Genomic DNA, 14,011 nt, shown 5'->3' with positions numbered 1-14,011 from the left:
CCTACTTGCAAATACGTGATAGAATGCCTGTCACGCATACCAAATTTTTTTCCTTTACCGAGACTGTGCTTTATGTTTTTACTCTCATGTTCGTTTCGCTCTTCCCACCGCTATAAGCAGACCCCTGTGCTCAGTTTTTGTGCTTGTACTTACTTCGCGTGGTGGGTAACCCTCAAACGCTCCACCAAAGACATCAACTCTTGCAAAGGGGGAAAGTTTGAATTGTAAGAGAAGTTAGTAGGAGAAGAGCAGCATCTGGGTACTGTTTTGAGCAATAGATTGAACATTTTCAAAACCAGATTTCACTCAATTTATTTATTTACTTATTTAATCACTTTCACCAGAGTGGGGTGAGGGTCGCACAACAGAGCGAGGCTCCAAATTAAGTGCGCCCAATATCCCACCCCAGCTAAAAGAGTTGCTAAACAAAGTCCATTTCCTATCAGGAGGCGAGCCTGATGCAAAATCTACCAATTGTGAAAAAGTAAATATTCTCAGTAACAGAGAAAATGTTCAGTTTATTGGAGGCAATCAATACCGAAGTTTTTACGGTCAGGTTCTTCAGCTTCATGGCAATCGCCGGTCATCTTTTCCATTATCATTATCATACACAGTCTTTAACCTCAACTTATAGCACCGACCCTGTTACTAGTCAATGTTATGAAAAAAGTGAAAACAAGCTATCGTTCGGGGAAAGAAAAGCAACTTAAACTACGACTGAGTTCTTTTACAATTAAGCTTGGTGCACTGACAGCTATAAATCAAATAAAACCAAGGTTCATAATGGCTCCTAGTCCAATAAACCCGGATTTATACAAGTCTACTCAAGATCTAAATCGTCCACTGATTGTTGGGCAGCTTCCTCCAGGACTGCTAATGCTACTGCTTCAATTCTTTTTAAGGAATGGCGAAGAAGAATATATGTGCCACCAAAGGACAAACCGCTAGCTATAAAAGAACCAACGAACGGAATAAAACGAGCGAATTCTTCCGCGACACCTTCAGCGGCGGCTTCCTTTGCAAATAAAGAAGCAATTCCAGAGACAGTGGCAAACTTTATGAAAAGGTCGAGAATCTCCTGCTGGGTGGTAGAACTTAGCCTCCCAAATCTTTGGGACCCTTTTTCAGGAATGCCAAGCTGCGTTATGTACTCTCTAACTTCTTTCAAAAGGAGACCGGCATCTACGGCAAAAGATAGCCCAGGGAACGGAATCGCCGCTGCTAGAGCAGATGCCCCTGCAACATACATCATCCGCCCTTCGAGAACCTTAACTTTTCTCTTCAGCATATCTTTTGATAAGGTGGTGAGGGTATTCAGAGACAAGGTAAGGGTCTCTTGCTGATATCTTGGCAATGCATCAAGAATCTCTTGGGTAAGTCGACCAAAATCCCATTTGTCTGGATGATGGTTGCTTATCAGGAAGATGTGGTCTACACTGCATATAGGCTTGGCAGCCTCGTCAACCAGGTTTTCCATACAATTGCGCCGGATTTTCTCTAACATAGCAGCTTCACTGAAAGATTTCTTTCGCTTCTCGGCTCGCACATTGTCATCGATTTTTGTGCCAATGAAAAAAAAAGACTTTCCCTGTTTCACGATCTCTTTGGCCAATACGATGTCGTTCTCGGTGAACGGGCTGCTTGAAAAAGTGAGGAATGTATGAGACTTGTCGAGCTGTACTTTTTGGCGGTATGTTTCCAGGTCAGGGTAATTCGGAGTTCCAATTCCTGGTAGTTCCCAAAACTTTATGTTTGGATACTTTGGATGATTAAAGGACGTGGGCTCTGTAGTGCACTCAGTGACGTCAACGGGGGCAGCACCATCGTCGTCATCAGCAAGTCTACAAAATGGAATGGATAGTTTAATCTGAATTGCTTAGTTGTCGTTGTTTTATAATAGGTTTATGGGTTTATTCAATATCATCAGTTCTGGCAATACAAGTATTGAAAAATGACTGATTTACAAGCATACTAAATAATAGTAGATAATAAATAAATTAAAAAATAAAAAACGTATCCAAATAAATTAAAAACGAGGCAATGTACACTATTTCTTGTCTAAAAATCATAGATGGAATAAAGGTACGTTCGAAACGCTCGGGAGTGTAAAATTAGAAGAGTTGCGCAAAGGAATAGCGGAGTCATTAGCATCACGGCGCTGGGTGGGGAGGAGGGAGCATCTAACGTGGATTAGTAAGACTAGAAAAACTTTTAGAGCACAAGGACTCACGACGCAGAAGAAGACTTGGTAAATTTAGTGCCTCTAAGGCTGATGGTAAATTTAGTGCCTCTAAGGCTGATGCATAGGAGTTGTGAGGAAGGATAATCTTAAGGGCTCTTTTCTGAATAGACTCCAATCTATCACTAAGACATAAAGGAAGGGAGAAGTGCCAGACAATACACCCAGATTTTATTTGAAATAGAGTTGTCTAGTTGTGAGTTCACCAAAAATTCACATGTGCAATCAAACCCCAACAATTCCGAGAAAAAGAAACAGACAGTCATGTCTTGATCTGTCACAAAACGATAAAACATTCTTTTTTTCTGGGCCCGGTTAAGACGCGGTACTTCCGCCCAACCGAATCGAATTCAATTGTGAAATAGGGCGTCTGAATCAATTCGGAACGGCTGATTTAATTTAGATCATTTAAGTCAATTAATCCCGCTTGGTTCAGCCGGGAAGAATGGCTGTAGACCAACTATGATTCAGACGACTATGGACGCCGTACTTCACGTGAGCCGAGTAAAATGCATAAATTATTTTAATGTATTTCTAAAGCTGTTTTTACATGAGAGCGTGCGCAAAGGAGTGGTGCAGATTGCAGAAGAGAAATGGTGGCTTTGAGGGTCGAGCTGACTGACAATACTGACATATGTAGTTCGTGTTTCGGTACGACCAAATATACTTGCTTGAAATGGGAAATTCTAATATGTAACAAATGTTCAATTTTTGAAGAAGACGAAGATCAATATGGATGAGTGGCTCGTGAAAGCGTCGCCTTTTGCGAGCCATGTGCGAAAGAAGTGGAAAAAGACGTTGCTAACGCAGAGGACAGCTAAATAAAACCCAAAGAACTATTCTGCAATTTATAACTACCATGAAAAACAATAACACACGAAAAATCAAACTATGCAGTGAAACCACTCGGCTGCGCCACGCAGTTTCACTTTAGTTTTGAACTTTGTTGACGTCATTTCTACTCTCAGTAAGGTTATAGCAAATGGAAAATTGTGCTCGATTTGTTAAAGTGAACTGTATTTTCGAATCCTCTACTAGAAAACCACATGACCACAACACATGAGCTCAACACCGCCACACGTCCCTTCGCTGACTTATTGTAACCGCAGACAATTAGAGTGACTTCGTGTAGCCATCAGCATCAAAAGGTCTACGAGCAAAAGGATATTCTGCGCCAATTTTTACCTTACAGTATTAGCTAAGTTGACTAAGCACAAGCTGATCTCAAAACGTTTATGCGACAAAATATGTGTCATTTGAAAGAGAACCGAATGTATTCTTTCGGCGCAAGGAATGTTAGCGGCTTCATGAAATGCTCGTATTTATAAACGAACGAAATTACGAATTACGCCGTTACCTTTAACGCCGAGAGTTACGGGATCTCTCAAACATAAATTAAAAACGAAAAACGTAAAAAGCAGCCATATAACATTAACATCCGGCAGAAGAAGTGAATTCACTTCCGAAATAAGCTGTTTAGCGGCTACGACGGGAAAGTGAAATTCGTGGGAATAATTCAACGTAAATTAACTGTGATGTCTACCGAGAAAAGTTGACATCACCAGTTCCTCAATTGTTACCATCTATTCGGTGTTTTCACAAACAAAGAGCATACTTACTCCCTAATCGCATTGATAAAACTCGATTTTCCAGCTCCGGCGTTACCAGTGATTCCGATGTTCACTTCCACTTTCTTCCATCTCTCCAAGCGTCCTTTAAAGAATTCTGCTAAACCCGACACGCCATTTTCATCCATAAAATCTTTAATATCCTTCGCGTTAACTGCCTCCCAATCTCTCAGTGGCTCGGAAAAGTCGGCCATAGCAATCGATCAGTAGATAATTGCAACCGAAATTCTTTGTGCTAAAATGAAGAAGCAGTTTCGTAGAACAGCAAGCCCTACGGTCACGGCTTTTCGAAACTGGCTTAAACACGAAGGCGCGCTATATAAAGAAGTCTTCCCTGGGGAGACTTAGGCTCATTTGTCACTCACCGTTAACGTGTGCGAGTCAAATTTAAATGCTGGTAGACAAACAAAAGGAGCTAATGAGATATCTATTGTTTACTTCCACCAGCATGGTGGCATGAGGTAACGTGCGAACCACCTACTTCGATCTCAAATTTACCGCCACAAATAAAGACAGTTTCTATTGGAGAAAGGAAATACAAATCTCAAAAATTCTTGTATTGTGATGAAGACATAAAACATTTTGGGGAATACGCCCGCTGTTCACTGCTTTGATGTAGCTGTGGCTCAGGCTGACTTGACTCTAAGAGTTCTACATCACACGACGGTTGATTGACAAATGGTCCAGTGGGACCTAAGGCTCCTTTTATCGTGCGCCTTCGTGTTTAAACTTCAGAATACCCGGCCACTCATTTACATGTCATTGAATGAGAATAGCATCTATTGTGTTATGCTTCATTCTTCAAAGCCTCCCGACACATTTATGTGATGTGGACGGGTATTCTGAACTTTATTTCAGGTTTAAAAGTGCATAACACCCCAAAGTTCGATTGGTTTGTTTGATGCGAACTGTCTGTCACACTATGGAAACTGCATGCATAATTAGGTGGACTATTTTCTTGGAAAGGTAAATAGATCAATCTCGATTTCGGCGAAAAAATGGAACAACAATTTGTCGACCAGCTGCCTACAGTCAGGTGAAACTTTGCACTACATCGTATCACTCAGCGCTTCTGAAAGCGATTTCGCCTAATACTAGTACTGCGACTCAGAGATAAGATTCACTCACCTGATTAATTTATGCATTAAACGTGGATCAAACGCGGTATCCCCTTCTAAAGTTTGTTTTTGTCCACTATATGATTAGAGTTGGCCTCAAAGTCTTTAACAAAATCGACTATGACAAAAAGTCCCATTGATCGATAAATTTCAAATTATCCTTCGCGAAGCGAAAGCGACTTTTATTCATGTCTTCAAATTAAATCACTCTTCTCTTTGGCTGCCGTTTGCTTATATTTAACCCACATTTGGAAACTGATTTACCATGTTCTGAGGTTTCGCAGATTTCACTGGATTTGACCTTTCTTTGTGTCATAAGTAAGGCCACTAGAGACAACGCCCACGAAAGTAGAATAAAATTTCCCTATTCTTTCAAGAACTAGTGTTAGATTAAAGGTTGTTTTCATTTTGATCAAGAGTTCCTCAAGCTGATGAGGTTCACGGATTTATGCTTTTATTATTGTTTTGATCTTCATTGAAGGATAACGTGCAAGTGAAACGCATCGGACATTTGAAAGATTTGAAGTATTCCTGCAATCCTTTTTCCTTCTCGAGATTTGTCACGTGATCAAGAAACCATCTGTTTCATTGCTGATTTGGAGTCTGGGCCGACTTTCAGAACAAGGGGCGTTCGCCATAATATTTGTAAGTGCTGAGGTGTATTGGTGAACAAATACTTGCTGAAGTTCAACTCCGCCATGGGAAACTGTCAAACTGTTGGACCGAATGAAGCCTTAGTTCGTTCAGGTGAGCTTATTTTTGTATGATATCTTTCTGCGTCATCTCGAACGATGCGTGACAAGTGTTTAGTGGCATCCTCGTCTCGGAGAGGCGATGGTCAGCGCATCAGTGTTGGTGGGCTCTTGAGTGGCTCAAAAGCCCGATTCTTGAGTGGCAATCTTTGTTGCAGCTGGAACAGATGTAATTGGTGGCCTCTTGATCTGATCTTTGACGTTTCTTTCTCGTCCCCCTCTTGATAGTCGCCTCGGCCCTGGCCTTCATCTCAGCCCTGTGAGCCCCGTCCTTCACACCCCGACGCCAGGCATTCCGGTCTGACGCAAGGATCTCCCAGGTGTTGGGGATGATTTCAGTGAGTTGCAGGTCACGCTTGCAAACGTCCTTGAAGCGAAGGAGTGGTCGGCCCGTGCGTCGGACGCCCTCTCGCAGTACCCCATAAAGGATTTGTCTTGGCAAGCGACCGGGGTCCATACGGTGTACATGGCCAAGCCACCGTAAGCGTCTTTGGATGAGTAGTGTAGAGATGCTAGGCATGTCGGCTCGCCCAAGGACCTCGGTGTTGGGGACTCTGTCCTGCCATTTGATCAGGAGGAGACGCTGAAGGCAGCGGAGGTGGAACCCGTTGAGCCGCTTCTCTTGTCTGGCGTATGTGGGCCATGACTCGCTACCATAGAGGAGTGTGGAAAGGACACAAGATTGGTAGACTTGCAGTTTGGTCCTCGCGCTCAGCAGGTCATTGCTCCACACTCTTTTGTTGAGTTTGGCCATTACTCCCGCTGCCTTGGCAATCCTTGAGCTGATCTCGACGTCTAGTGATGCTTTGTTTGACACTGTGGACCCTAGGTAAGTAAAAGAGTCCACCACCTCCAGTTCAGTATTGTCGATTGTAATGACGGGAGGTGTCAGTGCATCTTGGGCAAGGATGTTCGTCTTCTTTAGGCTGATGGTAAGGCCGAACTCTTTGCAGGCGTGAGACAGCTTATCGACCAAGCGTTGGAGGCCTGCCTCGCTGTGAGATGCCAGGGCAGCATCATCTGCGAACAGCAGCTCGCGGATGAGCACCTCAAAGGTCTTCGTTTTGGCGCGGAGCCTGGCAATGTTGAAGAGCTTGCCGTCTGCCCTTGTCCGAATGTATACACCGTCCGAAGAATCGGCAAAGGCATACTGGAGTAACATCGAGAAGAAAATCCCGAACAGAGTTGGTGCCAGAACACAGCCCTGTTTTACTCCACTTCTGACTGGGAAGGCATCCGAGGTGGCTCCATCAAAGCAGACGGTGCTCTGCATGTCCTCGTGGAAGGCGGCGATGATGGCAAGGAGTTTCGGTGGGCAGCCGATCTTCTGAAGTATCTGGAAGAGCCCGCTTCGACTTACCAAGTCAAAGGCCTTGGTCAGGTCCACGAAAGCGAGGAACAATGGTTGCTGCTGCTCACGACACTTCTCCTGTAGCTGGCGGAGGGAGAAGATCATGTCCACTGTGGACCTGGCGGCTCTGAACCCACATTGGGATTCTGGGTAAACTCGTGAAGCAAGACTCTGTGGGTTGTAAAGTGTGGGTTGTAACCAACAAATATTGACCTCGATTCGTACGGTTTTTTTCGCTACAATTTTACTATTTTCCAACTGAAGTCACCGATCTTTTATGCTTTTAAGGGTACTGATGCACAGTTAAAGTTTATAAGTATCTATCATGCGTTTTGTAGAAGATAAAAGTGCCTTTGATTCTGTATAACTCTGCACCGATCGTGATAAAAACACGCATGTTCCGCATTCTAATCATGTTGCATACAACTCATGATTTTCAGGTGGCTGTTGTGGTAATGATGCAAAGAAAACCGTTATAGGGAGTTGGGTATGGGCTTGGTGGCTCGTCACAGACGTTCAGTCGTAAGTACAAGTAAAATAAATTCTAGTTTTGGGATCAGAGCGTGTGATCTTCTCTCTTACAAGATATATTTATCATCCAACTGTGCTTCATAGAGTACAAATAACACATGAGATAAGTACAATTATCACGTGATATTTGTACTCCAGAAATATCTGCAAAATTCGCCTACACTGAAATAACAATCTGGTGTGTTAGATAATAAATCTCCCATTAAATGTTTTGTTGTGTAGTATCACTGAGTAGTTTTACTCATTGTTTGTATTTTGACCCACCCGACAGGCTTGTCAAAATACAGTGCAACTCCTAAAAATACTCAGCGATACTACGCAAGAAAACATTTTTAAAGATATTTTTATTTGTGATATCTTGGGAGTGAAAGGGTAAACATCACTTGGAGAGACCCACAATGTAGATTTAAATTTTATTTGGCCAATTGTAAATAGGGCAATTTTGAAATACTATATAACTCAAAGTAAAGAGTGATCCTAGAGTAAGTTTTTTTTTAAACTTTGTGTTCTATCCAGGCTGCAAAGGAAAAGCAGAAGATCCGAGCTGAAGAAATCCAAATTGATGTTGTGGAGAGAAAGAAGCAAATTGAAGTTGAAGAAAAGGAAGTGGCCAGAAAAGACAAAGAGCTGGTGGCTACAGTAAAACGACCAGCTGAAGCTGAGAGTTACAGAGTGGAAACAATTGCACAAGGAAAAAGGTGCTCATCATACTCATTCAAACTGGATTTTTTTAATCATATGTTTTAAATTGCACAGAAGTTTTCACTTAGGTCTTATAAACATACACCACTCAAAGTTTTTGCCTTATTTTTGGTTAAGATGGAACTCCATATTGTGTCTTTCTCTCTGGCTAATTGTTGTATCAAGTTTATCAATATTGTTTATCAGAGACCTTTTATTTTTTAAGTCAAGACATAAGGAATATTAGAGTGGGTGTTAGCCTAACTACATGTATTCTATTTTGTTTCCTGATATTTCTGTGACTTGAATTTAAAAACTTCTGATCTCACAATTTTGGTTGTTAACACAGAGAGCAAAAACTATTCCTATTGGAACTGACAACTATCCTTGGGAGATTTGAGTTACGGGTCCTGTAACTGATGTGCTAAGAATCTTTTAACTCTTTAATACTGGAAGAAATTGCCTTTAACTATTAAACCAGATCTTCTAGTGAGTAGTTTCAATTGTTGCTGATGCCTACTGATCAATTTTGTTTAAGGACACAGACTGTATTTTCAGCACAGGCAGATGCAGAGAGGATTAAGGTGACAAAATTTTTGTTCTATTGAATGCTTACCCTTAAACTCAGAAAACCATGAACAGAAAAAAAAATGTGGAAAATAACGTTTTTAGTGTTTTAAGGAAAAAGCCAATCAGAATGGGATTAACTGAACTGCAAACAGCAATGGCAATGAGCTTGTCAGGTTTGTTGGTGTGATTGTTTTCCTTAAATTTTATTGTGATTGTACACAATCAGCTTGTTAGAATACAATGAAAACGTTTGCAGTTTTCTGAGTCTCACAGGAACGTTGCTTGATGCTCTTGCAGCACAATCCTGTATACAGTTTGTCTAGTCTATCCACTAGCTGATGTCAAATGATAAGCTCTTGTTTATATGTTCATGGAAGTAGCATGAAGTAGTGTTTATTCCATAAATTGATCTGATTTATGGCAAAAATTCAGCATTAATTTTGTAACATAATATATCACATTGAGAATATTTTGATCAACAGATGACAGGAAGCTCAGAAGCGTCTGCCATTGAAGCAGTTGGTAAAGCCGAGGCAGAGGGCATGAGACAGAAAGCTGCAGCATACAAAATGTATGGAGATGCTGCTTTAACTGCCTTGGTATTGGAGGCTTTGCCAAAGGTAACATCAGTCCTCTTGTTTATCAAAAATAATTTCAATTGATATTCCTGTAAAGTATAAATTTTTGCAAAATAATGCATTGGGAGGTAACGTTTTGTTTTTCTTCATCAACAATGAATTCAAAGTGAAAAGAAGGTCGTGGTAGTTCACAAAATTACATAGTACTGGAATTGGCCATTTCAGTGGAAACCTGTTATGATAACAAATTAAGCAAATATCTTGCCTTTGAAAAAGGGTTTGCATTCAATAGATCAACTTTTTAACTTGTATCTGCAACAAGGCAAAGATGAAGGTGTGACTCAAGTTGTTTTTGCTGTATTGAAAGAGATCTTAGGATGAAAAAAGAAAACTGCATGAAATATAATTTCTTTTATGTTGTTTCAGGTTGCAGCAGAAGTTGCAGCTCCTTTGGCTAAAACCGACCAAATTGTTCTTGTTGGTGATAGTGGTGCAGGAGTCACAGGTGAAGTGTCCAAACTTGTGAGTGAGCTGCCTCCTGCTGTCCAGGCTCTCACTGGAGTGGACTTGAGTGGAGTAAGTATCGTCAGAAATTGTATTACAAAAGTTGTAATGCTTTTTTGTAGACTTTGGATGGAAATTTTAGTTTGGGATGATTTCAACCCTGGTTAGTTTGTTTCAACACCTGCAGTTTGAAACTGGCAACAAGTAGTTCAGGGGGTGTATAATGCTGTCCACTGGATGCGTCTTTACTGGGTGAATAGCTCAGAAGGTTTTGTGAACACTAATCCACTGGATAAGGACTTATTCAGTGGATAGCACCATCCAGACCCAGGTCTACATCAGAGAGGACCACAGAAGGTGTTTCTGTGCTGGTTTTAGAAGAAGTGTCCACTGTTAGATGTGGTTGTTAAACAGTTATTTAGGTTCATGATGTACTGACAGTGCTTTGGGTCAAGTACTTGTAGTAAATTATGTATCAAATAATTACTTGTTTTTTAATATTATTTTAATTTTCCTTTTTGCAGGTGCTGAAGAAGATTCCTGGTGCAAAATAAGTTGTTTTGTACTTACCATTGCTTGGTCTTAGAATAAAATAGTTCATTGTTAATTATAGTCTGGGTATTAACACTTGTCATACTCTTTCTTGCAATAAATCAATTGATGTACTGTTTATTATCTTAATAATGAAAGCAGCCTTGATAGTTAGAAACTAGTTTAATTTTTCTTAGTTAAAAAAAAATAAGCGAAGTTTGTGCAAGCTGTTTAGTTGTTTTGTTAACCACATTCATCCTTGAATAAGGTCCTTACATACCCAGCTCAACTAACAAAAATTCAATTTTGTATGTATTTTTAAGGGTTTTGCGTAGCTGTAGTATGATAATCTCCTAAAAGAAATTTTTCATGCTGTTGCATAAATAGTTGAAATTGTTTATTTGGGGCAGAGATTCCATGTGCAGTGTCAGGGCCGTAGCCAGACTTTAGAACAAGACGAGGCAAGTTTTGGGTCTAGCATGCCTCCCCTAGAAAATTTTTAAATCTAAAGGCTCAGAAATGCTCTTTCAAGCATTTTCCGTGGCACTTTTCTTTAGAAAAGGCAATCTTGGGCAAGTGCGGGAGTTCACTTTTTTATTGCTGAGCAATACTGGTGCAAAAAAAAAAAAAAAAAGGAAAAGGCCAAAATCAAGACGAGGCAATTGCTTCGTCTTGCCTCATGCTAGTTATGGCCCTTAGTGTACCCCAGTTGCAGTCAGCCTTTCTTTCTTAAACTGATGAAAGTAGGCAGATGTGATAGGCTTCTATTTTGTGTGAGGGATCATTGAACTGTTGAAGACACAAGTTCTTATGATAACCATCCAGGAAGTGTTCCACAGTAGAGTGGATGATGTTCCTTTAGCAGTGACGCAACAGTTTGAGTCGCCAGGCATTTCTAGTGGTCAAGTCCAATTGCCTTGCATGCCTGCTTCCAGAGGTTTGTAATCTCTTAAATTTAGAACTCAATTTCATCTGTTTAAAGCTTACTGTTGATAGTCAGGGAATCTGAGGAAAGGAGTCTATGAAGTCGGGGTAAATTTGGTGCTAAAGAATACCAATTGGAAATTCAGGTCTTTTGTGTCTTAATACACCACAAGGCATCGAGAGTTCATGTAAGAAAAGTTTTTCTTCATGTCTCTTCTGGCATGTTAGCTTTAAGCCACAAAAATTCAGATGATAATGTTAGTGATGTATTACAGTTTTCATTTCATTTGTTGGTGGCAAATTTGGTTTCAAAGTATTTGTTCCAACCTGAGCTCATTTAGCGACGACAGTTATCTTATAGTGATAGTGATTTTGATACAAAGTATAATTCATTGTCATTTTCATTGTTATCACCACAATCATCGTCATTGGTATTGTCAATGAAGTGATATTTTTCGTCACCATGGTTATCTTTCTCTAGATGAGCATGTCTTTGCTTAACTTCTGCAAGGTGTTATTGAGACTGTAAGTGCAGTGAAGAAGGGAACATTCTAATCTGCTTGCCTGTTCATCTTATTTTGTAATGTGCAGCAAATTCTTTAGCTTTACTATTGTAAACAAGTCTGTACCCTTGCACAAAGCTGTATTCTCATAGATATATAATTTTATGAACTGAGGCTAGAGGTGGTGCTTTTCAACTAATGCTGAATTTTCAAAACAAGCACCACCTCTTAGCATAGGTTCTTATGTTGTTATAACATTTAAGCAGTGATGAATTATTGTTGAACTATTTAACTTAACTTGTCAGTTTCATGACATATACTATTGTAGCAAGTATTTTGGTCAAGCCAAATATATTCACATACTATGTATTAAAATTTTTGTTTGTGTGTGTGATTTTTTGACCTATGGGAGGAAATTACATGCTACACTTGCTTAGAATTTGCTATGTGATGAAATTAATCAGGGCAGCCTTAAAAAATGAGTCCATTTTCCCCTTGCATTACCTCTCTTGCATCTGGAACACTTCAACCCTTTCACTTCCAAGATCTCATTAGTAATACACCGATTCAGGAAAAAACCGGAAGTCGTATGGAAATGAAGCTTAAGGGCCCTTCGGTCGCATCACCTGGCAGTAAATATAAACTCCATAAACAATCGCTCTCGAAAAAGTTTTAAGATGGAGCAATTAAATAGTGAAAATGCGTCTTTCGCACGTAGCGCGAGATAAAAGACGAAAATTTAGAACAAAGGTGGCGGCGCGAGGATATTTTTTCTGCTTTTGTGAGAAGTTCACCTAAGAGTGTGTATTTGATGTGTTAAGCGATTTGCCAGTTCCTGAGACGCCAGTGATTCCGATGTTGACTTCCACCTCCTTCCATCTTTCCAACCGCTCCTTGAAAAATTCTGCAATATTCGACAATATCGATACCCTCCTTTTCAATGAATTCTTTAATTTCCTCCGCGTTTACTTCCTCCCAATCGCTCATTGGCTTGGAAACTTCGGCCGAAAAGCGAAACCGAAAATCTTCGTGCTGAAATGAAGAAGCAGTTTCGCAGAACCGCAGAAACTCTTTCGGTCACGGCTGTCTGAAACTTTATGTTATGTTTAAAAAACGAACAGCAGTGTTTTATCGGGTTTAAAAACACGAGGCAGAGCCGAGTGTTTTTAGAGCCGATAAAACACTTGCTGCGGGTTTTTTGAACGGCTTCAAAAACCTTTGTTCCCCTAAAGATATAGATAAAGGTGAGAAAAACACGTGATGTGAGTTTTTTTGAACGGCTTCAAATACTCATGCCTCTCCAGAGATTTAGATAAAGGTGACATGAACGCTTTAAAGGTCAGTCATATTCAGATAGGAAAAGTGCTCCATGTTCGGCTGCTGTCAAAGGTTCAGAGAGCTTTTACTTGAAATGCCACCCAAACGCGAGTTTCGAGAACCGGAAAGTGCCGAGGAAGAGAAGGAGTACTTGGATAGTTGTGTCACAAAGTCTACGCGGTATGCCACAAATTAGACTTACTAAATATTTGGCGAGTGACAAAGTTCAAGAAGAAGCCGGTGAAGACGCCAACTTTGAGGAAATAGGACTCAAAGTCCAAGTGGACACCGTTCAAAGCTTAGAAACAAATCAATCAATCAATCAATCAATCCTTTATTTAAACACGTGACACCTAGGAGTACAGAAGTTCTCGTTAAAACGTGTACGTGTATGTACAATTAGAAATAAAACATAATTTCTGTAAGAATACAAATAATAAGTAGATCTATTAAATAACTAAAAACAGGATCGAAGATCATGGACAAGAGCTATCAATTAAAAGTTACAATATTAACAATATTAACAATAACGATATTTACAATCACTACCACTAGGCCATGTGGGCTTTAAGAGAACGCTTGAATGAAACAATATCTTGAGATTCTCTGAGTCTAGGGGGTAGCGCATTCCAAAGTTTACTAGCTAAAAATGAAAAAGACCGATGTAAAAACTCAAGATTAAAAGGAGGTAAATCTAGCCTTGTACTGAGCCCGCGTAAACTATACGGTACATTTCTAAAATGAAAAAAATCACTTATATAAGGAGCCCCCTTATCATACAAGC

The 14,011-nt window shown here is 40.3% G+C and overlaps 2 protein-coding genes across 2 annotated transcripts; one reads left to right on the top strand and one right to left on the bottom strand.

Annotated features, from left to right (window-relative positions):
- Positions 1 to 309: 309 nt before the first annotated feature.
- Positions 310 to 4,441, bottom strand: LOC148718275 (interferon-inducible GTPase 5-like). The gene is made up of 2 exons (XM_088744031.1): positions 3,859 to 4,441; positions 310 to 1,841 (listed from the first exon to the last, which is right to left on the bottom strand). The coding sequence occupies exons 1-2, from the start codon at positions 4,059 to 4,061 to the stop codon at positions 821 to 823; spliced, it is 1,224 nt and encodes a 407-aa protein (XP_088600157.1). The 5' UTR covers positions 4,062 to 4,441; the 3' UTR covers positions 310 to 820.
- Positions 4,442 to 5,584: 1,143 nt separating this feature from the next.
- LOC148718274 (flotillin-2a-like) lies at positions 5,585 to 12,289 on the top strand. The gene is made up of 7 exons (XM_088743474.1): positions 5,585 to 5,732; positions 7,529 to 7,610; positions 8,136 to 8,317; positions 8,839 to 8,884; positions 9,353 to 9,490; positions 9,875 to 10,024; positions 10,477 to 12,289. Exons 2-7 carry the CDS (start codon positions 7,578 to 7,580, stop codon positions 10,504 to 10,506), a joined length of 579 nt encoding a protein of 192 aa, XP_088599600.1. The 5' UTR covers positions 5,585 to 5,732; positions 7,529 to 7,577; the 3' UTR covers positions 10,507 to 12,289.
- The last annotated feature ends 1,722 nt before the right edge of the window (positions 12,290 to 14,011 follow it).

This window comes from Stylophora pistillata, chromosome 13 (assembly GCF_964205215.1).
Source record: "Stylophora pistillata chromosome 13, jaStyPist1.2, whole genome shotgun sequence".
Taxonomy (NCBI): domain Eukaryota; kingdom Metazoa; phylum Cnidaria; class Anthozoa; order Scleractinia; family Pocilloporidae; genus Stylophora; species Stylophora pistillata.
This window is presented reverse-complemented; position numbering and strand designations above follow the sequence as displayed.

Excerpts from the sequence above, each read along its gene's own strand:
- LOC148718275 (XM_088744031.1), bottom strand. The coding sequence starts at position 4,061 with ATGGCCGACTTTTCCGAGCCACTGAGAGATTGGGAGGCAGTTAACGCG. Across the intron at positions 1,842-3,858 it reads TTTATCAATGCGATTAGGGA|ACTTGCTGATGACGACGATG; the intron begins GTAAGTATGCTC and ends TCCATTTTGTAG.
- LOC148718274 (XM_088743474.1), top strand. The coding sequence starts at position 7,578 with ATGGGCTTGGTGGCTCGTCACAGACGTTCAGTC. Across the intron at positions 8,318-8,838 it reads ACAATTGCACAAGGAAAAAG|GACACAGACTGTATTTTCAG; the intron begins GTGCTCATCATA and ends ATTTTGTTTAAG. Across the intron at positions 8,885-9,352 it reads CAGATGCAGAGAGGATTAAG|ATGACAGGAAGCTCAGAAGC; the intron begins GTGACAAAATTT and ends TTTGATCAACAG.